General features: G+C 41.9%; 1 protein-coding gene across 3 annotated transcripts in view; it reads right to left on the bottom strand.

The window, feature by feature from the left end:
• The window catches only part of lmx1bb (LIM homeobox transcription factor 1, beta b), a 64,698-nt gene extending 38,975 nt beyond the window's left edge, over nt 1-25,723 (bottom strand). Inside the window, exons 1-3 of one of the 3 annotated variants that reach the window (XM_032579324.1) lie at nt 25,409-25,723; nt 24,932-25,054; nt 24,373-24,559 (exon numbers count right to left, since the gene is read on the bottom strand). In XM_032579324.1, coding sequence (XP_032435215.1) covers nt 24,373-24,559; nt 24,932-25,001 — 257 coding nt within the window. In that variant the 5' untranslated portion in view covers nt 25,002-25,054; nt 25,409-25,723. Of the gene's footprint in view, nt 1-24,372; nt 24,560-24,931; nt 25,086-25,408 lie in introns of those variants that run through there. The other 2 variants (XM_032579325.1, XM_032579323.1) reach the window with 2 other exon arrangements.
• Between the last annotated feature and the right edge of the window lie 220 nt (nt 25,724-25,943).

The raw sequence follows: 25,943 nt of genomic DNA, 5'->3' as shown, positions 1-25,943 counted from the left end.
ATAAATAAAAATGCTGAGGGGGCCACAAGTTCACCCGATAGAGGGAAGGCGAGGCGAAAGGAAAACTTCAAAGAGCGAGGGACGGCGCGGAGCCCGGAGCGGCGAATTAACATACCAAGCAGCAAGAATGCTTCTCCCACACACCTTCAAAAATCAGCTGCCTAATCGCTTGTTCTTCACTGCAATTTTGCTTTGCAATAATATCTGATTCCAAGGAATTATCTGTGAAAATGTATCTGTAGAAAGGTTATATATTTGCTTAAGGAGCGGTAAGGTCCGTCTTTGGCCTCGGATATCTGACCATGCTATCTGTGGCGCTCCAATCAAAAGTGCTGCAATGCCCTGCCACACCAGAAGGTGGTAATACCGTTAATATAGGGCCGTCAAAACTTCCAGGAATAAATCCAAAGTAGGGCAACACCAAGCCAATTTCTCTTCTAAAGCCACAGCAGCTCGTGTTTCCTTTGACATGGTTTATTTGTTCCTTATTGTCATTAAAGTCCAGATCCTAACGATTGAAGTACCAGCGTACAATTTGGACCCTTGGTGAACACCTAGTGCTCTGCTTTGCCTTTTGCACTTGGTTTTAAAAGTACACCAACAAGTCTTGCTTTTTGACTTGGTTTATTCTTTCCTTCCTGTCGTTAAAAGTCCAGATCCTAACGATTAAAGCACAAGCGTACAATTCGTACACTTGTTGAACAGCGAGTGCTCTGTTTTGCCTTTTGCACTTGCTTTTAAAATTGCACCCAAATCTTTACTGCTCCAACACACAAAATAATCTTCTTTCACTCGAAGACCATATAAAATCTTGCAATGCCCTAAAACTACAATAGTCTGCTCCTAATATCTGTGCCGTAATCTTGGGTGTTGCGCGTACACGACAGGAGCCGGGTGAGTAAGGAGGCTCATGTGCTGCACTTGCACCTTCACACCATTCATTTCCAGGTCAGGTGCACCTCTCGCTATGTCCAGACACCTCATACATCTTGCAGGCAAGGACTAGCTTATCTCCATACTTATCTCCACAGCAATAATTCCAACTTAAAGCTCTCTAGCCGCGAGCAAATGACTGGGCAGGGCGGGAACTGCATGGCCCTGGTGATGCACCATACCCCTCCTCGAAGCAAACGTCAACCGAACATGTCGACTAGCAATGCGGAGGAAGTTCGGAGAGGAGCCTCTGGTTTTAAAACGAAAGCATATGAAAATTAAAAACAGAAACAATTGTGTCGCTCAACTCTTTGATTTGATGAATAAATCTGCCTTGATTGAAATCTGGTACCCAAGTGTGTAAGCATGAGGAATTCAAAGACAAGAGGGGGGTGGCATTTCTGAACGTAGCCAAATAAATCAGTCAACCCAATCTGCCTTTTCCCGCCGACAAGCACCAGAACAGGTCCCAAGCTGAGTCACACAATGCTGTTGTCTGATGGTAAAATAAGACGGAGAGGCTGCTGAGCACATCCACCCACAGACTAAGACATTCACTGGAAATGGAAAAAGTCAGACAGAGTTTTCAGTCAATCAGCGTCTCAGACAACAGTAGAAAACACAGCGATGTTGAGAGGCAAAAAAAAAAAAAGAAGAACCCATTGTTTATTTGGGTGTGACATTTTTGGCGCCTTACTCTTCCCTTTGCTTGTATTGTTCTTTTAACTCAGTCCCCCTGCTGTTTGGGACTTTTTCGCTGCAGTAAAGAACAACGTAGCAGACATTTGCCTTCCCCTGCTGGATTCTAGCACCCATAAATCCCTCTATGACTAACTGGCTGTTTTGTTTATCATGCCTGTGTCTTTGTTTAATTTCCCTTCAACAAAGCTTTGATCTGGCTAACTTTGTGGATCCTCACCATAAACACTTACCTCCCAAGGACATTTTTATCGCCCAGCGGCTTGATGCCAGGCATATGTACAGAAGTACAGAGCAACAGATAAAGTTGCCAGGTACCAGTGAGGGCAAGGAGGACAACAGACGACATGACTGCAGTCTCATAAAGGTTTTCCATCAACCATAGATTTGTATGTTTGGGATCAAAGGGTCTTTTTTTTAACATCTGTTTTTTTTGTTGTTGTTTTTTTTAATAACCCCTTAACTGCCATGAGGACACTGGTGTCCTCATGGATCCATTGACTTACATGTAAGTGTTTTGAGGGTGACACCTCAAAGGGGTTTTAAACATCTAAAGCTGGAATCCAAAGTCAAACTACAAGAAATTGTTGTCTTCTGGCTTGAAATCATTTTTACACCATTGGAATATTTTATCTGATTGTTGTAACAACAAATAAAAATTATAATAAATTAAAATTGCAATAAATAAATTGTAATACATTTATATCTAAATAGCACTATGGAGCTGCAGATTAAATTGAGCCTAGATTTCACATTTTGTGTCTATGTCTGACATCCGTTTTATATAAGACAGTCCAGTTGTAGCTATGACAGAGTAAGGAATTAAAACTGGGGACTGGGTGACATCTTAAGCAGTCTCTGATTACACCTCTGTAATCAGTCTCTGCCTCCACCTGCTTCAAATCATTTGTGTAATCATATATTTTTTTTCTCCCATTATGAAAAGCAAACGGTGACAGTTAGCAGACATGATATAACAACATATTATATCATTGTAATATACCTTGTATGGTATATTACAAGAATACCATGGCTGGTTAACTGTTTGCTGCAAACAATGTTAAAGTTGCTATCTGCTTTATTGCTAACCTAAAGTTAAAGTTCATATTTTTTCAAGCTGTCTCAATCTGGAATGCAGTTTGAAGAGGCTGCTCAAAATCTAAAATGTTTGAAAATACAATTTTATGTTTGTACAAATACAAAATTATATCAAAATGTATTATCTAAGGGTGTAAGGAGCTCTTGTCTCGCAATGGACAAAACACCACAATGTTTCGCGGCCAGTTAAAGCCTCACAAAGCACTACATGGTTGTTGTATAATTTTAGCTATTATCAGGGAATTTTGAATATAAAGGTGAATTGTTGAAGCTTAATATCCTGTATCTATGATTGAGATTTAGACAGGAAGCTAACTTGCCTTTGCTCTGTTGTCCAGTTTTGAGATGGAGCTGGAAAAAAAAAATGTCCAAGAGCATTTGATTGCAAGAACCCTCCACCCTTGTTTATTTGTTCTGTTTTGAATAACTGATAGAAAACAAAAACAGTGACAGCCAACATATAAGATATAAATGATTTGTTAGAATTAGAAGACAAGGGCATTTAGCTAACTGAGGTTAGGAGGCAAGTGGCTCTTTGGACCTTCCACAATGGTTCTTAATACCTTCGGCAAAAAATTATGAGCAAATATATATATATATATATCCATCCTTATTTCCAGCCAAGAAGGATTGAACTACAGGAGGCTGATTTAAGAGCTATTAATCCCAGAACGGATGGCATTAACTTACTTTCAGTTTCTGCAGGAAGAGGAGTTTCACTGTGTGATTATGTGACATCATGTCAACAAAGAGAAGTCATTAACGGAAGTTGGCTTCTGTCCAAGGCGACTGTCGCATTGGACAGAAGTATTCCTTCTGATACATGTAAATTTTAACATTTATATTTTAAAATAGACAATCTAATGTATTAGAAACTCTGTAATTATTCCATGAAAAACAGAAAACTTGCAGTTGCACTGTAAAAAAGACAGAAAATAAGCTGTAGATGCTTTTTTGTGATCACTTTTATCCTTATTACAATAAATACCCCCAAATATTGTGATAAAATTGTAAGACAATATTGCCCACCCCTAATATATTTAGGTATATTTAAAAGCATTAACTGATTATTATTTTACCAGAAGCTAATACCAGCTTTGGGTAAAATAATAAAGTGCGAGGTCTAAAGAGCCACTTGTGGTTCCAGAACTGTAGGTTGCAGACCTCTGAGCTATGCTGGACTGGAGTTCAAAATGACTCTTCGGATTGTAAAGTTTGCAGACCTCTAGACTATTAGCCTCTATAACAATCTAACGTTTTTATCAACTTCAGAGTTCCCTATCAGATCTTAATTTTGGGCAGTCTTGCGGTCGTTGAATCATCTAGGCAATATTTTCGAAGCAAGACAGAAAGAAGTTCTTGATTTATTGATGTCCAGCATATAATAAAAACTTCCCATTAGACCGTTCAACTGATTACAAAAACTCCAATCAAAAAATTTACCAGTGACAGGGGGAAGGCCAGACATGAACGATTTGTAACCTTTTCAATGATATTGTGACCAGCTAACCGTTGGCAGCTAACATTATTAAAATTGGCTTCTGCTTTAGTGCTACTTACTGGCATTAAATAAAGGGGGCATACACAGTTTTCAAGGCATCGGGGCTGCTTTCATGTCTGGATCAAAAAAGAACCACAGACAAAAAATTAATAATTTGCATGCGCTGCAAGAATGACTGGTTAAACATGAACTGCTAACAACTCTGAACCTGGCAGCCGTTCAGGGTTTCTTTTCAGCACTAAACTAAAGGGACATTTCCCATATTTTTAATTGGGCTAAGCTGTAATTTGTGCATTTTGTTCAAAATATAACCTATTAAGAATGATTGAAGCTGACTGTGATCAAATGAATAAGAACTTCACATGACAAAAACATTCTTTCTATGACAATTTAAGATCAATTCAATTTCTGAAAACACAAAATGTTTTTTTTAAAGTTTTCTCAGCATTCAGGACTCATCGCACCTGTAATAAATCATGCAGCACTGATTTAATATGGTCTGAAACACAGTTTGGGATATCTAAAAGCTAGAATCAGTTTCATTCATCAAGTTTGTGCACACACACACACACACACACGCCCACAAGTAAATACATCAATAAAATATACATAAAATATATATAGTGTATCTCGTCAGCTGGGTATGTCGTCACACCCAAACTGTTGTGGAAGACCAAAGGTTTTATTTTTGGAAATTGCTCTCAGAGCAAAAGCTCGCATTCACGCTCAGAAACTTTACATGTCTGGGCATACATGCAAACACACAAACCACCCATGAGCACCGAGCCGTTGGCAGCGACCTCTCTCTGAGCAGGAGACCGCAGGAATTGTTTATCACTGCAGATCAGGGTGACTAATCAAAAGCAGGCTGTTTCTTCTTGAACCTGCGCGAGGCTGAGATGTTTCCTCATCCCACACTGAGACACTTATGTGCCACGGCATGACCTCCCCCCCCTCCCCCCCCCATCACTGCCAAATCCTCCTCCCCCTTCGGTATCTTGTCAACCTATAGGCCACAACATTACACCCATGAGGGACACCCTACAAAAGACTTCAAACCTCCTCGCTTTAGGGTAGCAGAATGCGGGAAACCAAGCTTTACTCAAGACAAATGTTCCCTTTGGTTCCGGTTTATTTATCCAACCCTTAATCTTAATAATTAACAGATAATGCATGTTTTTTTCCCTCCACGCTGCTCTCTCAACCATGAGTTCATACTTAAGCATATCAAGGAATAATTATAGTAAATAAAAAATAAAAAAAAAGAAAAGAAAAGAGCAACTATAGAAGTAGGAATTAAATTTGATTACCAAGCAAAGTAAGAATTTCCATTAGCATTTGCCAAAGTCCCATTAAATGTTATGGGTACATCGAGGCCCACAGAGCATGTTGGTCAGCACAGTGGGAATATGACATCTTAACACTGTGCAGGGCCTCGTTCTGGACCATGCAGGCGGCTTCAAAAGAACATAACCTTCAAGAAAAACAGTCTGTTGGCCTAAACCACGCAGGGAAAGCACCTCTCACACAAAGAGATAAATGCTGAACTGATTTACCCTGAGGGGGAGCATAATGCTTGATGTATTAGGGTTAGTTACCAAACATTTCTTTGATATGAAGCAACACAAAGCTGAACCCAATTTCCAGACAGAAAGAGGCTGACCTGTGCAGAGATGACGATCACACAAAGCCCAGGCAGAAGGACGTTTCAAAGCCTTCTCGGATGCTTGTCAGCGCACTTTATTACTTCCTTAAAATATATCTGGAAAAGAAGAACGGTTCAGCAAAAGAAAACTCTTTAAGGGCTCTGGGTGTAAATCTCTTTTAATGCCACTGATCCCAGAAATCTCCTCCCTACCGTTCCCTCATTACGCACCGTCTTGGAGAAGCAACCTTTTCCCTTCACGTTCTTAAATACTGCAACAACTAGAAGTGGTTGTCCAAAGTCGTAACTGTACGAGCTCGTGTCTGCCAAGAGTCTGTCGCTTGCACTTAGATTTTTCTTCCCCCCGTCTCTTTCTGTGGATGCTGGTTGGAAGAAGTTGCATTGTACAGCCGCTGTTATGACATACAGAGGCATGTTGTGGAAGCATAAATTTGATATGGCTATTCTTACTTTAAAACAAAAAAAAAAACATTTCACAGCATATTCTGAAGGCCAACAAAGGACAATCAGACACATCCGATGAAGGATTTGTAAATCTGATGAATGAAAATATTTCTTTTGCCTCTCTGGATTTTCTTACACTAAGCATAACTTTTTGACTGTGGTCCCGAAAGTCCTCAATCTCTGCCCTCGGTTAGGTTAGTTCCTGGTGGGATGTTTTTGCGCCGAGAGGCCACCTCTCTTTCTTATCTTCCTGTCATCTCTGTGGGACGGCAGGGCACGACTCCTTCTCTGGCTCCAGAACCGCAGGCTTCCCCCTGGACACCAAACCGCCGCTCCACACTGGATGTAGTCTTTGAGAGGCTGGTTGTTTAGGGTGTGTCAGAGCTTATTAGCAGCAAAATGTGTGAAAAAAGCAGAGCTGGGTAAAGACGTATTTGCAAAAAAAGAGGGTTTTTATGGGCTCTTTTACTCGTCTGGAGCGCCAGCGGAGTGGGGTTTCCCACATAAAGCGGGGCAGGCGGACAAAACATTCAGACAGTAACAAATAATGATGAGACGGTTAAGTTGAAGACTAACCAGACAAAACGTTTGCGTTTATGATTTGCTAAACCTCATGCTGCTGATACTTGATGCTGGATAAGATATATGATGTGCATGAAAATTCTTACAGACCTTCTCATCAGCCATTAGTTTTAGGTGGAAGTCGGTGTTTGTGTGTCTAAATATCATATTTCTCTCCCCCCCCTCCAAGAGGTAGGCTTCCAGCCTTTGAGTCAACGAAACTCACACAACTCTGTAATATGGACTCTGTGATTACCTTTAACAAGTTGCTTTCTAAATATGCTGACATAAAATAGTTTTCAACACTTAGAAACCAACTATATTTAACAGTTAACGGCTCAAAACGCTCAAACGTCCTTTGCCTTTTGTCTGTCAAATCTAAATAGACCTGTTTCGAGCCATTTTCCAGTGTTCTTATTCAACTTATAAAATCTATGTCAGATCCTTCCAAGTCTTAAAACAGTCACATAGTGTTCCTTTTATTTGGTGAGTCTTACGGATATTTCTTGTGCTCTATCGTCCCCTCTCAACTTCAAACATCGTCTGTTTAAAAGACATGAGTGAAACCTAAAAAAAAAAGCTGTGCAACTCTTCTCGATGGCGCTTTATAAATGATTATTTTGAGTAAACTGCAGTACTCTGTTGTGCTTACAGATTTTGCTTCTACAAGTAAAAGATAATGTAATGCAAATGTGAGTTTAGCGTTCGCTGCAGTCTGCGATATTTACATGTAAATGCATGTTAATATGGAATATATTTAATCTGTGTCCTTAATAATACTTGGTATTTTATGGCCCTGCGGTTTCAACATAAACAAAAGTTGCAAAAGAAAAAATAAAACTCAGGTATTTCTACAACCCAGATGCTGGGTTTTATGCTCTTCAAAGAGAAATTTAGCCGTTTTAACCCAACATTGGGTGCAAAATTGGGTTTTTTGTTGTTGTTGTAGTAGGAAACGGACTACTCACAGATTATCATCTGTTCCAAAATAAACTTTAACTTTACCGAACCTCTTTCACACAATGAAATCAGAAATGTCATGAAATAAGATGGTATTAATGTCATTGTTTCATATTAATATTAGTTCACACCAGACAAATTTCTTTTCTCCACTTAAGACAAAAAATTGCCTTTTACCAACACAGTACATAGCCAATTGTAATTGTTTTTCAATAAACATTGTATTATCTGCTATGAGCTTGCACAGAGGGTGCTAGCTCCTGGCAGATAATAAGTGAGGACTGGGAGATCGGGGATCTGAACTTTCTCAATTCATGTTTTTGCAGATAGCACATAAAACAACAATCTTATCTTGAATGTGAACGGAACAAAAGAGATGATTGTAGATTTCAAGAGAAATACGATTAGGTCAAATACTGTTCCCATTATTGGAGAGGAGGTGAAAGTGGAGAAGCAGCACAAATATGTCAGTGTTCACCCGGAAAACAGGGCTGGAGATTCAGCAATAAATCAATCTACAAGAAGGAACATATCAGATGTTACTTGTTGAGGAAGCCTAGGTCCTTAAGTGTTTACAACAAGATGCTGCAGATCGGCTACAGGTGGATATCGGTTGTAATCTCTTCTACCATCATTTGTTGGGATGGCAACATCAGAGCCAACAACTTAAAAAGGCTAAATAACCTGATAAAGACAGGTGGTTCTGTTCTGGAAATTACAGAACCGCTGGAAATGATGGTAAAAACAAAGGTTTTTCTTCAAATCCAGAAAATTACAGACGACCTTGAACATCCTCTGTATGAGATTGCTATACAACAGAGTGTCCTCAGTCAGCGCCTTCTTCAGATTGCTGCAACACAGTCTGCTACAGGAGAAGCTCTGTGCCCACAGTCATCAGCATCTACAACAACTCTTTGAAGAAAATTGCATAATATATGTTACAACTACCAGAAATTTCACCTTGAGACTAATAAAGTATTTTTGAAGTGAACTGATTTGAATTGAAAACAGAGATGCTGACCCAGTTCTGCTGCATTACATTATTACCAGATTGACTTTTACTGCCTCTAGTTGCTTCTTAATCTGACTTCTTAATTAGAGTGCTCTAATTTGAATTCGGTCCAAATTTGATCTGAATATAATCTGATATAAATTGAACCTGTTTGTCTTGTAAAGCTTTTCAAGATGACATCTGGTATAAAATGATGCTACATACGTAAATTGAACCGAGTGCATTTTATGGGATCTTGAAGCTCTGCTGATCATTAATTACAGTTTAAGAGATTTATTAATTATTTACTTTCTCAAGACCGGAAAAAGTGGTCATTTTATAGCCTATATGACTACAGAGGACTTGCGAGCTAATGTGGTTTGGCAACATTTACGCGCCCGTGTTGTCTGCCACTAAACGATGACCCTCATTTGCCCACAAGACAAGGTAATAATTACTGGAACGCTCTCAAGCTGAAGATATTGCAAAGACTGAAAACAAGAGCAAGAGAACGTTACTTAGAAATTGTGGTGAGACCAAGGGCTGAAATAAAAATCATGAATGGCAGCGTGTGTGTAGATAGTCCCTTACATGGACATACTTGTGGGCAACAAGAAAAACACTCAGCATACTCAGGCACTGAACCTGCATGAAGCTTAGAGAATGTTAATAAGGATTATGGTTGATGTATTTATAATAGTCGCCACAGAGGCTAAGTGTGTTCTGCCACCATTTCTGAAAGAAAAAAAAAAAAAAAGGCTGAGTCCTCTGCCAAGCAACACTAATCTCCACCCTTAGCGTTGGAGAAAAGATGTCTTTTTTTGTCACATTTAACAGCTTGAATAAATAGGAACCAGCGAGAGCGAGCAGATAAAAGGTTCTGTCACTGCTGGGCAGAGCGAGCCAGTAAGTGCCGTAATACGTTTCTGAACACGAAGAGATGCTGACGCCAGAGAGCGTGCCGTGACCCCTCCAACCTCGGCCCCGCTTTGCCTGGCTTCTGGTTTGTGTAAGCGGCATCCAGCTGAAAGCTACCAGAGGCCTTCATGTGTGTATGTGATGTTTCCAAGGAGAGATGGACCAATTAATCTGATTATAGTCGCAAATCCTCCGACATATGTAGGCCTGTCTGGAGCCATGTGCCGTGCAGATGTGCGCTCCTGTGTGTGTGTGTGCGTGAGCGTTTATGTACCTGTGTTTTCGCGGACGAGATTCGCGGATGTAGCGAAAGGTACGGCTCCACGTCAAAGGCAACAGAGATCCGAATCTTGGCTGGAGCTCTACAACCAGCAACATTTGCAGATCACCACATGTGACTTTTGTAAACATTTATCAATCTAATAAATGTCTTTTTTTTTTAAAAAAAAGAAGAAAAAAAAAAGCAGCTTCAGCAGCGGCTGCTAAGGATCTGGAACTGTATGCAAATCCATGCTCGGGGTGAGCGACTGCTTCTCGGAAGTCGTAATGCAGCAGTTCAAAGCACCTGAAATGAAATACGGGGTGAAATAGTAAACCGTCTGTCAAGTCTTTCGCAGTCTGTTTAAAAGCACAACACTTAAACAGACCCTTTTCATTGGCAGGGCCATGAATATGCCTATTCTAACGGGTTATCCTTTCATTCCTCTCCCACCCCCCCCAAGTCAAAGATCTGACTCAGTTGCAGCTCAGCGTGTGTTTGTGTCACCGACTGCAGCCCGCTCTGAGGGGCGGGTAGGAAGTGGAATGAGGAGCTGACAGACAGAGCCTGATACTGCACTTCCACCACAGGCCAATCCCCAGCTAACCCCTGTGCTGACAGCCAGGATGTAGCACTCATCCATAGGCCACAGCCCGGCTTCTGGGGCCCAGGAAAAGGAGAGCAGGGAGAACCGGGAGAGGGCTGCTTGGCTGATGATAGAGAAAAGGGGGAGGAGGAAAGCGACGGAGGCGGCCGGTGGTTTGGGTGGCACGCACCACTTCTGTGCCTTTAGAGTCCACAGAGAGATTGGCTGCCAGGAGCATGTCCGATGCCTGGTTGAGTGACAGAACCACGGTCAACATGAGAACAGGCGTACAGAACACATCCAGCTACGCATAAACATACGCCAGCACTACTATATAGAAAGCCGAAAGACATACATTGAGAGGGAATACCGAGGCCAACAATAACCAAACAGTTGACTGTATTTTCACGAGAAAAATAACACGAGTCTTCTGTTTCCGCTTTATTTGTCTTGCTTAAACGTTTCGGATCACCAACGAACAATCTGATAAAGATAATCTGAGTGCATGAAGGAGTTTGCAAATGATGATTTTATTTATAGCGCAACAAAAGCTATGCAAACTAACCTGCTATAGCTCTTGCTATGCAGGTTAGTTTGCATAAGAAAGTTAATTGTCCTCGAAACCTTGTTTTGCCACAAATGTCATCAGATATTTGGGAAAAATGATAATCAGCCTGTTACATCAGGCTGGAGAAGCTGTGGCCCACCGTCATGCATGCACAATTATTTAAGCTCAGGAATTGTTGAGGATTTTCTGCTAGAGAGATGAATTTGTGGTTACGTGAAGTCATCCTGGTTCTGATGCAGCAAGGCAGCACAGACCACCAAACTGCCACCCCCATGTCTGACTACCTGTGTGATGTTATTTTTCTGAAAATGCTGTGCTTGTTATATGCCAGATGTCACAAAATCTATTTTTTCTTGTCAGTCAAAAGAATATTTTCTCAAATGTCTTAAGGGGTCATTAAGATGTTTCTTGGCAAATGTGAAATGGACATCTGGTTTTGTTTGGGTCAAATTTTTACGTTGGAACTGCTCCGTTGACGCAATTATTGTTTAGTCGGTTTTTATTGTTGAACTATGGACCCCAACCTCACAGCAGACTCAGTAAAGTCTGCTGTGCTTTAGATGTTGTTCAGGGTTATTTTGTGTTGAGTCATTGGCCACTCCTGGGGAAGGTTCGCCAGAGTCTCACAACTTTAGAAACACCTTCATAACCCTGGTTAGACTGATAGATGTCAAAAACTTTGTTTCTCATCTCTTGTTATACTTATTTATATCAGGGCACGATGGGATGCTTTTTGAGATAAATTCACCAAATAATTTTTTGCAAGATGAGTGATATGTACGGGATTTCCTGATTGTAGACACCCAGAGGTCACATGTCTAAATAGAAGCACAATGAAACTCAACTCACCTTTCCAAAAATGTGGCTATGAATGACATAACAAACAGAGAAATTACGTTTTTCACAAATAAATAGATTGCTTTGGCTAGCTTTTTTTGTTGTTGTTGTTTTTTTTACCTAAATAAATGCAGTCATCATTTGAAACAGGATATATGTGTTTTAAAATTTGTTTGGTTTGGGTCTGGCAAAAACAGAAGAAATCTGTTTGAGAGCAAACACTTTTCCACGACACTCTATAGATGACAAAACCTCCCGAAATATTGTTCTTGTATATTTGTTCAAACAAGATGACATTAAGACACATCCAGCTCACAGGATGACATGACAAGTGACAAAAACAAGCTCAGATTTTAGATATATTTTTTGGTAAAAGTCAAAATTCCTATAAAACTAAGGGTTTCACAAATCACAAACTGTGCTAACAAATCTAATCAGGGTAGAACATCTCAGCCCACATTGGCTAGTCAAGATACTTTGGTATTCATAGTTTTTAGACTTTGAAGGACACATGCAGCCCAGATTAATCAGAAACTCTGAAATAGTTTTTTTTAATTTTACCTTGACAACAAGCTCTGAAGCTGGAGGTCCTCGACGCTTTTGTAACCAAGTGTTGCCAGCCAGTCTGACAATAAGTCCTTTTTAGCCGACTCTATCAACACAACAGGGCAACAACATAACAGTCGGGGAGTTAATAATATGTATTTATACGAAAATATATGATTATGTGTGTGTAATCATATATTTTCATAGTTTATGAAAATACTTAATTACAATAAAAAGCAAAATGATACACAATTTCTTTAGTAAATAGGGATAGTTTGTTTATAAGTACCAAATGGAAGAAAGAAGGGACTAAATGGAAATGCGTTGGTATAAAATGTGGGTAAGATGAGGTGGTGAGGTGAACAAACCCAAAATTCGCATGAGGTGGACGAGAAATATTGTCGCGTTTCAATATCACAAGATCCCAAGCCATGAGATCTGGTTACACCCACGGCTCGGACACGGCCCTTGAAGAACCATAAAGTGTGTAAATAACGCCGTCTGAACCGGAGCTCAGTGGAGTGATGAATGCTGGAGGCTCAGAGGCCAGCGGTGAGCCCGGCTGCATGCTGAGAGACGGCTCCGCGTAGAGCCAGAGATGTTCTTCCAGCTGGGATCCCAACGCCGCGATAGAGCTCCAGTGTCAGAGCGCAACTCCGGCCTGAGGCTGGGACAGCCCCCCGCCAGTGGCCTTTGGGGCCAGTCTTCGAGCCGACATTCTCCCCCCAGAAGGTGGGGGTAAGGGAGGCCGGAGGGGTCAGTTAACCCCACCCACACAGAGAAGGAGGCAGCAACAAGACTGATTACAGTTACCTCATGCCACATTTTCTCCTTGTACCAGCTAAGCTTCAGTTCGCATCAAACCTCAGCCTATTATTGACGTTTTTAGTTCAAAAAGGATTTCCAGTGATGCCGTGCTTTAGGCTGGGGGGGAGGAAAACTTTGATAAATAGAGCAAACGGCTCGGCCTTCACCTGCAGCAACCCATTTTTCTTATCAAGGCAAAAGTATAGATTTTTCTATTCAGACAGCTCTATGAAATCACATATAGACAAAGGAAAAAAGAATGTCTACGTTTTTATCCCCTTATCCATCCTCTTCATAGACACCAGATCATTTTGCAGCGTTCGGGAGACGTGGAATTTCCCAAGAAGACATATTGCTGCAGCTTTCTGGGAAATATTAATATCCAGCCTGCAGAGGAAAGGTAAAGAGAAGAGGAGAGGGGGAGCAGCAGAGGGGTGGGGTATACAGACGATTGGTATCGTACCTGATGTAAAAAAATAAAATAAAATAAAATAAAATAAACACCTCCTATATTGCAGTTGCTGCAACTCTTTCACCCCCTCTGACGGGGGACGTCTGTTTCCCAGGGGGCACCGGGGGTGGTGGTGTCTGGGTGGGAGGGCTGGGAGTCCAGAGAGGACTGTCATCTCGGCACACACCTCCCTGTCATCGCTGCTGCACTGCAGATCCTCCACATCTGCCTCGCCTTACGCAGCACGGACCCCAGCTCTCAACCAAAGCCCCCGTCGTCTCTGCCTCCCTCCCTCCCACGTCTCCACTCCCCCATCAGGATCATCCAAATATTTCTCCTCGCTGCTTTTTGAAGCTTCCATGGGTCACGGGACCTCATGCACAAATCACGCTGGCTTGCCGTGGGGGGGCAAGTCAGAGAGGACAGGAGGGAGTCAGGCGCGCAGAAATCCAATCTGCACTGTTTTCATACGGGGGTTTTTTTGTTGTTTTTTTTTTTCCTTGGCAAGGCAGCCATCGCCAATCAGCAGCTGGTTCTAAACAGAGAGTTTTAGGGGAGCTCCCGCTGAACTGATGCCGCTCCTGGCAGCTGATCCCAAACATATTCCCAGGACGCGCTAAGGGGAAGGGGTGGTGAGTAAATTCAGAGAGCCTGACAGCCTGCAGTGGTTTAACATGGGGGTTAGCCCCAAATACATAGCTCTGGGTTTATGTTGATGGATGGATAACCAAATCCACTTCATTGTTTGCAATAAAACATAAATGTTGACACCACATTTGCTATGGTGCTGAATTATGATGTAGCAAGTGAAAGAAATTAGGGAAGCCACCAGATTCTGTCAGTGCAACGTCAAACACTTCACTTTGATATGAAAGGACATCAACGGAAGTATTATATATTTAGTAAGAAGGCACGGGGTGGTTGGAGGTATTACAAGATTATAGTTTCAAATATTGTTCAAAGTGTTAAAAAAAAAAAAAGTTAAACTGTAAGAACAATATGGCAGAAAAAGTGGCAGAGGGCTTGACAGAGTCATGTAGGTCTGCCCCTCCTCCAATGGTTGCTGCCCACTGCTAGTCAGCTGGCTGAAAGAAGGCTACTGCACTATTTCCTTACTCAAAAGAGACACAGATCTGCTGCTGAAAACATTTTCCACAGCTAAGTTTCTATGGAAACTGAAGGAATCTCTGTTTAAGGTAAAAGGTAACGATGTTTTAAAACTGCTGCTGGAAAGCATCAAGCATTACTTTCCCGCTCTACAGTATATCTAATAAGTATTCAGACCCTTCTAGCATCTTTTTCTGGTGCTACTGCAGACTTTCAGTAGCACTCACCTAGCCTGTGATTGCTATTGCAGCATCATCTCCTGATGCTACAACGGCATCAGGAGATGACCGCCCTCCTTCCAATGTAAACACACTGCAAAGGAATCGTGCTCGGACAAGGTCGATTTAGGTCGCTAACGCAGAGTGTAGACAAGAAAATATCAAAATAAATATGTTGTACCGTGGCCTCTTAAGTGAACTAATAGGTTAAACGAGAAGCCAGACACGAAACTGAAAAATAATCGACAAAGAATTGAATTTGAACGTCGGAACATATCTAGGATATTCCCTATTAACTTCTTATATCTCCCACTGCATCAGTCGTCTCTGCTACAGGGGCTATTACAATTACATGCCGTTTACAAATTATGTGAAGATGTCATTTACCAACTTTTGGGGACTTTTAGGACAGCTAGCTTCCTTACTGAGAAGCTGGGAAAAGTGACTATGCAGTTGATATCTAAGCAGTTACTGGCCTTATTAACCAGCATAATAAGCACTTATAAATACAATAGACCCATGTTGGAAATAACATTATTTCATCTGTTATATTAAGTATGTTATACTGCTTTTGTAGCAACAGAAATGCTTGCTATTCTGTTTTAATATCAGCTAACATATTTTACTTTTTGGGATAAAACTGCTAAACAGTGATACTTTGAAAAGTTATCAATCTCATTCTTATGCATAAAGGTAAGTAATAAGGTCACTCACTGAGTAAATAACCCCCTCTCCCCCCGTCTAAACAGGGAAGATTTCAGACCAGGGACATACAGAGACGACATGGAGCTCCCCCTCCCGCCCCCTCGCAGCACCCTGGTCGCCCGCTGACCCCCACTGGCTCATGGTGAGCAGAGATGCCAGGCCGGGAATCTGTAAGTGCGGGTTAAAGTAATCACATTGGTCTCACTGCATCTGATCTGCAGTCTAACAGACTTCCAAACAGTTGAATGAGTAAATAAAGTGCCCCGGGGGACTCCCGCTGGAGCTGGATTACCAGGAGGGGTACACGCACAAAAGGGGCCGAAGCCCCACAACCCGGTGGTGAGCCGCAGACAAAAGCCTCACGTTGGACCTCGACCAGGGAAGCGGCAAATTTTATTAATCTCATCCTAGACCCCGAGCCCCTTATCACTGCAACACCCGTAGCTTGGTTGACTGTGAACAGGTACACACACTGTGGAATGACCCTGTGTGAGCAGTTTTCCCCAAATATGCGAAAAAAAACTGTCTGCACCCTGAGACGGTTTAACATTTAAACACACCGTGTTGTAGGTGCAAGGAAAACATGAGCGACTGTTGCCGTTGGAGGGCTCGGACCACATAGGGCTACTCTCATGCTCACTTGGCTGTGGAGGCCAGGTCTAGAGGCGACTAAGGGCCGCGACATCCTGCGGCCCCAACCCACCCCGGGCCCCATTCTTTCCCTCTTTCTGGGTCTGACATAAATAAAAGGATTAGGAGCCCCCGTTTCCGTCAGAGCCCTCTATTCAAGACAAAGCTCCTGACCGGCTTACTGTCACACTTAATGATAAAAGTGCAAATCTCTGTCAGTCACTTTGGGCAGAAATACCAGCATTTGGAGGCTAATCTGATTTGATGAAGATTAAAGGATTTTTTGTTGTTGTTGTTTTTTAAAAGACAGAAAGAAAGAAATGACGTATTTGTGCAAAAAAAAAAACCCCAAAAAACGCAGCAAGCCAGCAGCTAAATATGACACGCAGCGACGAGGATGAGCCGCGTCTTTCCGCTTGCAATGCGAGGCGGTGGAAAAGAGCTGAATTTAGAGACAAAGAAAGGAGAGGAAGCGAGTGTGCATGCATACGCGAGCGTGCCCACACCCTCACTAAAACCTGGGCTGAGTGTAGACAAACACACTGCTCTGCCCATTCGCATGCACAGCTAGAATGTGTGGCGTGAGTGCGAGAGTAAGCCTTGGGCACACAACAGTCTGAACGCAGCACTTGCCACCTCCGTGCCAGTCCCCTCTTGTGTATCTGTGAAAAGCCTACGTGTTGGAAAAACATTCCAGAGGGGGGATCACATATACACAGTTGGGGCCAGGAGCCGCACCACGAGCCAGCAGCAGAGGCCCCTTCTCAATTTCTCATGCGCGTTCGATCGAGCTGCACCGAAGAAACAAGTGGGGGCTCAGTCCAGACGGCGCAGGCGAGACAAACAGATCGGAAATATCTCCAGGAACAAAACTGCAAACGCGCGGGAATAAATTAGCCAGCCGAAGAAGCGACGTACTGATTGAATAATTTCACGGCAGCAAAAATAACGCACCCGGATTTTGAGTGTAATTTAAACTGAAAAAAAAAAACACATTTGCTGAGTACGTGTATTCCCCTCAACCGGTTGCTTTGAAAAAGACTATTATAGGATTTCACAGATTTGGCCAAAAAATCTAATTTGTAAATTGCATTTAATGGCTTGCGGTTGCCCTGTTTTTTTGTTTTGAAGAGCCGTCATGCTGGGAAAATAAACCTGAAGGCCTGAGGGTTTCAGAGCCAGCAATAAAAAAATTTTAAAAAATCACTGCTTTGCCGAGCCGAGGGCTTTTCTTTCTCCCTCCGTCTCGTTCTCTCCCTCTCTCTCCCTCTCTCAGCCGTTGCTGATCAGCGTTCCCGGTTGACTGACGTGTCCCACTGGCTGCCTAACAGCCGGCTTTAGGAGATGAGGTTAAATTGTGGCTACCAACAAATTGCATGCTTGAGTTCCTCTGCAGCCCTCCGCTACCACGCAGTGTAATGTGAGCACACCGGGCAGATTCTTCTCCTCCGCTGCACAACAGCTCCCCCCACAAAGCCACAGAGCCCTCTTTCCACATCCCTAGCCACCGGCCTGGCCTCTAGAGTGGTGATGGGCATTACCGTGGCTTCCCGTAGTGTCCAGAGAAGCGCTCAGAGTTTCAAACCACTCTCTCTTTGCTCTCCTTGCAACGTCTTGGCATGCACACCTAGTACCCAGTCATTACCACTGAAACGCACAGTAGGAGAACTGTATCTGTGCACAAAAAAAGACATCTTAATTGAATCACCTCTGGGTCTTATTTTATGATCTATTTGCGGAATCAAGAATACCACTGGATCCAGAAACGTGGCAGACTCTTTCCTTTCAATAAAAGCAGCGTTTCGCTCAAATGCGACAAGACTTCAAGTATTGCACTTTGCAGAAGAAGTGTTCGTAGATTAACTTTTTCCACATTTTGTCACATTACAACCTGATGTTACGATATATTCTATTGCGATTTTACATGATGGACCAACATGAAGTAGTGCCTGGTTGTACTCGTAAAAACTGCCTTTGTGAAACAATTACGGCTGAGAGACGTTCGGGCAATCAGCCCGGTTTTCTCTTTCTCTTAAAAGAGCTCCAGCTCGTTCGCAGTGGATGGGATCTTTCAAAAATCTTTCCGCAGAGTCGCCTTCAGAATTAGGCCAGAACTTTGACTAGACCATTCTGACACACGCATATCCTTTGATCCGAACCATGCTACGTTGTAGCTCTGACTGCATGTTCTGCAATGCGATGGAAGTTGACCATCCACTCCAGTGTCAAGAACTAGCCTGTGTTTAGCTTCATCCATGTTCTCTTAATCTCAGGCCAACTTTTCCGGTACCTGCTGAAGGATTAGCCCCCAGCATAACGTTGCTAACACCTTGTTTTACTTCAACACGGTGGTTTGTTCAGGGTTATTTGTGGTGTAAGGAAGAGCTGTGGATCTTCACAGTAATCCAGTGTCTCTTGGCTGCTTCGTTTATCATTTATCGTGAAAATAATTTCATACTTCTACCCACTCATTCGAACGTGTAAATATACTTCTGCTTCACTGCTGCTCTTCTTTTGTTTTTTTGCTTTTGTTTTAAATGTATGTTGTTTGTATATAACCTTGTTTATGCTTTCATTACACTATGTTCAATAAAGTCAAACTCAAAAATTCCTTGTCACGATAAGAATGCTTATTTTCATGAATCATTTTCATGATTCATTTCAGTTTTTGATGTTAAAATAATAATAATAAAAAAAAAACCACTAACAACAAGGTCAGAAATGTTACTTTTGCTGTTTTCGTCGCTTTTTTGTTCCACGAAAGCATCGATAGGTTTCCGTAAATTCAAAAATATGATTAAATGTTGTTAATGTGTGCACTTTAGTGATGTGAATCGCTCTTTTTTTGAAAGTAAGTGGTGTCATGAAGAAGCCTAAATCTAATGGGAATGTTTTCGAGAACAATATCTGTGTTTACGGTGCTATGCCATGCAGTCCCAGCCATACAGTTACATGAAAAATAACAAATAAATAGTTTTCCTTTAATCTTAATCTTTATCGGACCACAAAATATCACGCTAAAATTCCAAAGTCCATATCGCCCTCCCCTACTCCTATATTATTAATGGGTGATGGACAGAAAAGTGTCAGCTTCTCCACAGCATTCTCCCCGGCCTGTCTGCTTTTGTTCTTCCTGCTGCTGTTTGTCCACCGATGTTCCCTAACAAACCTCAGATGCCTTCACAGCACAGACTAAACCACACGCAGCTGAACTCTATTTACTAATTAGGCACTTCTGAAGAAAACCGAACACTGAAGTCCATGACAAAGTGATAAGTTCAAAGGGTGCAAATACTTTTGCAAGGCACTTAGAAAAAGGACAAATATTACCTTAAAGATTCCACTTTTGGAAAGTAGATGGAGGAGAGAGAGAGAGAGAGAAAGAGAGAGAAAAAAAATTGGGAACCCAAGATGATGTTGCAGCGATGCAAATATATACACACCCCAACAGGTCTTTAATGGCTCTTAATGTGTCGGGAGGGAGGAGGGCGGAGGGGGGTCATGGTTAGCAAGCCGTGAGATGACAGATGATGCATCCTAGTGTGCTGCTGGGACAGGCCGAGCCGTGTTGACATAAAACCCAATACTTCCTTACTGGAGAACGGGGCCAGCTTCAGCCCGCTCCTCGCCGAGCCACTATATAAAAAAAAAACATTTTAAATCCCAGCAAGCCGAAGCAATATCATCTGCCTTTGTGTTTCCAATGTGAGATTTATCTCTCTGCAGAGGTCTTGATTTATTTGCCCAAGAACAGGAGGCTAAAAACGCCTTATTATCGTGTTTTTATTTTTATTTTTTTTAAAGGGGGGATTTAAAGGTAGAAGAAGGAGGGAGGAAAAAAAAGGTAGAGCTAAACATGAGAAAATGTTCCTGGAAAGGAAGCTCCACGCTCGGCAGGTTGAGGAGCATCTTTAATTAAGCGTAAAACTCCTCAGCTGAGTATAAAACCTCAACCACAACACCAACTGCATCCCTGTGTTTTCCTTTTTTCCTTTTTATTCTTAGCTTGCATATAAGTGCTCTAACAGCGCCGAGCGACGTGGGAGTGTCCTGGAGTGAGTAAAACACCACACACACGCGCGCACGCACAACGAGCCAACACAGAAACCAAGCCGTCAGCATCTATCCTGCACACCCCGACACACACTTACACACACACACATTCTGCGGCAGCGTCCCGAGCACGGCTAATTAAAAAACAACAATTTCACAGGAGGGCACTGCAAACTGTCCTGAAAAAAAAAAGAAAAAAGCACCTCTCAGCACACCTGGGGGATCCTGCACAAAACACTGGGAGGCGAGACAGGTTCTGGGAGCGCCGCTTTTTTTTCTGTCTTTTTTTTTTTTTTTATGGCTTCATCACTGCTGTGTTTTCCTACTGCTCACACTGCCGTGACCTGGATTTTTTTTTTTTTTCTGTTTTTTTTTTTTTTATTTTATTTTGCTTACAGCATGGGAGCTTGAAGAAAAATCTGCTTATTGAACCTTTTTGAATGAACAACAAATAAAAAATATTTAAAATGTGCTCCCACTGGCATACAGTCAAGCTTATTATTATTATTATTATTAAGAAATAATAATAACAACAACAACAAAAAAAAAACACTTTGTAATGCATCAACAGGACGCCCACAATAACAAGGCGGCAGGGTGTAAAATATAGTTGCTAAATGTTGTGTTTTGCAGGTAGAGCCTGTGGCACTTTCTAACAAGGCAGTCCATTAGAGAGGGGTGTTGTCCAACACTCGGGTCGAGTGAAAGGCCCTTATTACGTGGCTCCCTTCAAAGCATCTGCTTGGTTAGAGGGAAAAAAAAATCCCTGTGGTGTGTGTGTGTGTGTGGGGGAGAAGGGTTGAGGGGTGGAAGATCTCCCTCTTTCTAATGATGTATAATTGACCTCCCAAACACCAGGGCACAACAAACTCTCCCGGAATGGTGTAATTCCACTCTGCCTTTTGCATACCGCTCGTCTCGTTCAAGCTTGTTCCTCCTCTACGGCTACGGCTGTCAACCGACTGACAGCCTCAGCTACTATAGCCTTTCGTGATCGGCCTCGCAGTTTCTCACTAAATTCTGCTCCACGATTCTCCGCGCAGATATTCTGGCACGCGTTTAACTGAGTGGTTGTACTTCTGCACGTTTCAGACGCGTCGGATCCTGCTCTCGCACGAAAATAAAAAAAACATTTTTTTGAGGATAAAAATCAAAATCAAGGGCAAAAAAAAAAAAAGAGAAAAGGGAGTAATGCAAACCAATCTTGTTACAATGTTATAGCAAGATATTTTGAAGCTGGGTTTGTTTTATGTTTAGTAACATAGAACACAATTGTTTTCCCCTTTCTGCACTTAAACCTGTTAAAAAGGTGCAAAAAAAAAAAAAAAAAAGAAAGAGGGGGGGGGCCCACTTGCCAATGCCTTGATTTATTATAGCTAGTGAGCGCTGATTACGGGGCATGAATCAGTTGCTGTAGGAATGTAATTAGGCACGAAGTCCTCTGTAAGGGGTTGGAGCTCTCTTCACAGCCCAAAGCAGTTTGTGGGCTGACAAATGCATCTTAAATGGCTGTCATAAAAGTCAAAAAGGTGCCAATTACATCTTTAAGTATCGCATCAGCGAAAATGAAATAAACATGGAAAAAAGAAAAGGAAAAAAAGATCTACCTGTGCTGGTGTGAGAGAGCGACCGGGCAGCTCTTTTACGTCTGGGAGGGGTTAGAAGAAAAAAGGGGAGAAGATCTAGAAGATGTGATGAATTTTATAGCGCGCGGGAGCCGGATGGCGTGCTTGGCTGAGCTTGCTCACAGCAGTCAAAGCAGCAAACCGGGAAATAATAGTTAGGGATACAGACGCTTTTATTCCAAATGTGATTTCTAAAGAGCATAAGAGGGGAATAAAATGTATAGAAAGATGAATATTTGGAAGCCAGAGTTACTCAGGTTCTGTTCTAGCATTTGCATTTTTGTCAACTCTTTTTTTGTTTTTTGTTTTTTTTTTTTGCAAATGACCAAACTTCAAACGGGAACAGAATGCCGCAACAAGCATAAGAGAAAGAGATCCTTCTGTCTCTGCTTCCAGCCACCTCTGGGCCGTGACTCTGGTATCCCCGGGTTACTGCTCTGAATTTTTTTTTTCTTCCCATTGTTACCGCCCGACTACACTGCCGTCCCAGAGCGGGGTGAATGCCACGCATGCCAATAGATGTAACTCTTTGTTGCTTTGCAAGGTGTCTAGCAGAGAGCCATGATGTCCCGGTAATGGAAGGAGAATTGGTTAAAAGGGCCGGACACAAAACGCTGGAAATTCTGTGACAAGCATGAAAAGCGCTCATGCAATGAGAAACACTGGGGCACCCCGGGATCTGCACAGGCCGGGGAGCGGCCCTGCTGCACTTCTTTAAGTCTGGCAGATAATTTAATCATGCCTTATGAGGATTGTTAAAATACATACGTATATAGGTTTTTTTTATTATTATTATGTTCAGGAAATACCAATTAAGTTCACATTATTACCTCTTCCTGGAACAGGTTTAAATCAGAAGGTAGCACTAAGTTTTTGTTTTGTTGGTTTTTTAAAATTGGTATTAATACATTTTACAATAATCATGGTGCTTACTTTAATTTAAACTAATATTTTTGAAATAGTACCAATAGTAATAGATAAACATTATTGCATGAGTGTGTAACAATAATAATTATTAATAATAATAATAATAATAATAATAATAATAATAATAATAATAATAATAATGATAATAATAATAATGGTCTTGTATTATTATTATTATTATTATTATTATTATTATTATTATTATTATTATTATGTGCAATTTTTGTATTAAAACCAATTCCATGCTTTTAAAACATTTATATTTGCGTACATGCGTGCATTATTCGCACATGCGCAAATTGCGCGAATCTAAATCGGTACAGGTGACTTAAACAGGCACATTGCTCTTCGGATATTCGGAACTCGAATATTCGCACGGAATATTCCTTAGCTCCATTAAAATACATATAATAAAGTGATTTATGTGTAACAATAAAAATATAAATGTGTAATAAGATTAAAATAAATTTGATGTTTACAAATAACTGCGTAAACAGAAAATAATAAGCAGAATAATGAATCAAATAAAAGTAATAGGACAGGTCGCCATAATCAAATAAGGGAAAGAAATTTTAATATTAAAGGCATATCAGCGCTAAATGATTTACAGAGAGAACCTAATATGGACTGATGGAGAAATAAAGCGCTGTGGGCTCGCAGAGACCTACTGAGAGTGTTTTCCATCTTTGGTATTATTTTTTAAAAGGGGCTCTGAGGTTGACAGGGAAACGCCACATGATTCAACCCGAAAACAAGCGTCAGGGAGCGGAATAAAAACCGACTTTCTACGCCTCCGGATTTTCGGACTCGAGCGGGATCAAGCTGCACTATTAAACGCTGCAAAGTGCAGAGGCGACTGTGGAAACACCGTGGGTTACTGGGAGAGTTCATCGAGATGCACAACTGTTCCATGTCTGCATTGAGTCAAAAATCACGTGGATTTTAGATGTTTCTGTTTTACTTATAATAATAATAATAATAATAATAATAATAATAATAATAATAATAATAATAATGTCGTAACTTTATTATCAACTGCCCTCGGATGCGTGAGACCCGCTGAGGGCCTTCAGACCAGCCAAAAGCCATTTTCTGTAGAATCACTGCACACCCACTCAACAACGCAAAGAAATATATATATATATATATATATATATATATATATATATATATATATATATATATATATATATATATATAAAAGCGGAGGAAAAAGGAAAAAGAGAAAAGACCAAAACAAAACAAAAGGAAAATCTTCCCCCTCCTCGGACATTGTGCTTACTGTTGGTAGTCGTGTTTGCAGTAAAGTTTCCTTTCTCTGAAGTAACAGCTGGTGGTGAGGGGCTGTTGACACACGGTGCACTGCAAACACTCTTCGTGCCATGAGGAGTCGTTGACCCTCATCAGGAAGCGGTCGGAGATGGGCCGCTGGCAGCCCTCACACACGGACCTGTGGTGACACTCGGAGCCTGGAGGAACAGAGGGAAGGCCTGAGTCAAGGTCTGCAGCGCCCGATCACACGTTCAAATTAAAAAATATATGTGATAAACATTTGTTGTTGTTGTTGTTGTTATTATTATTATTCTATTCAATGAGGCCTGGGACAATTACCGCCTTAAAAATCATACACACCAAACTAGAACAAGGACTACACTCGCCATCACTTCCTCCATTTGCTTGCACAAACCTCTCTTCTTCTTTTCTTTTTTTTATTTGCATTGTTGTGAAATGTGAAAAAAAAAAGAATGCATGAATGCAAATGATAAAAATAAAATCAAATAATCCAACATCTGGCTGCATGCGGGTTTGTGCTCGGCTTTGTAGAAATGCGTGGCACTCACCGAGCAGGACTCCCAGCGTGGCTTGTCCCGATCGCAGCGGGTGATCTTCGAGTTTTATGCCGTCCAGCATGATGCGCGTCTCGGACCGTTCTCCCGCGGATAGGCGCTCCAGCGACACCAGACCTGTTGCGATATCCATAAGAATATGGGGGTGAGAGCTGGCAGGGGGAGGATAAAAAAAAAAAAAAAAAAACACGAAAAAGAAGAAGAAAAAGAAGAAGGGGGAAAAAATCCCGGCTTGCCCAAAGCTGTCTGGAGGACTTTGGCGAGCTGAGAAACCTGTTGGAAACTCCGTGCGACGCACAAACTAGACGTGCGGCGCAAAAAGATACAGATAAAGCGAAGGAGAGGCAGGGAGGGGGAGAAAATACGACTTTTTCTGATGCTCGCCAATAAGGCAGTCTAAGCCGGAAGCGTGAATCCCTGATGCGTCAGGGAAGAGCAGCAAACAAACATGGGAAAACTCTGGACAGTCACCTGCTATGATCAGAGGACCCGAGGAAGCTTTATCTTCTCCTCCCCAAAGCCGACGGGGGGGTGAAAAAAAAAAAGAAAGAGAGGAGGCAGCCGCAACAGAATGACTTCACCGAGTGACAGCCTCACCAAAGAGGAGGAAAGGATAATAATAATAATAATAATAATAATAAAAAAAAAGAAGAAGAAGAAGGAGGGTAAAAGTTGACACCAAATCCAGAGATAGCACAGCCCGTACAGGCAGATGTCCCGGCAGTAACTCTTTGGAAGTAACAGAGACGGTTGGCTGCTTGTGCCCCCGTCGCTGCAAAAGTCTGAGATCAAGATTGAAGCGAGCAAAGATCCTCCCACTCCTGCATGCATGGCTACACTTTTTTTTTTCCCTCCTCCATTCCCTCCATTCACTGCCATTGGGGCTCTATTGGAGCAGAATACAGCGCGATCTGCACTGTCCGGTAACAGCACGGAGGGGGGGGGGGGGGGGGGGGGGGGGGGGTCAAATCACTAATAATAATAATAATAATAATAATAATAGAAA

This window comes from Xiphophorus hellerii, chromosome 12 (genome assembly GCF_003331165.1).
Source record: "Xiphophorus hellerii strain 12219 chromosome 12, Xiphophorus_hellerii-4.1, whole genome shotgun sequence".
NCBI lineage: Eukaryota > Metazoa > Chordata > Actinopteri > Cyprinodontiformes > Poeciliidae > Xiphophorus > Xiphophorus hellerii.
The sequence above is the reverse complement of the archived record's forward strand: the minus strand, read 5'-3'. Positions and strand labels throughout refer to the sequence as shown.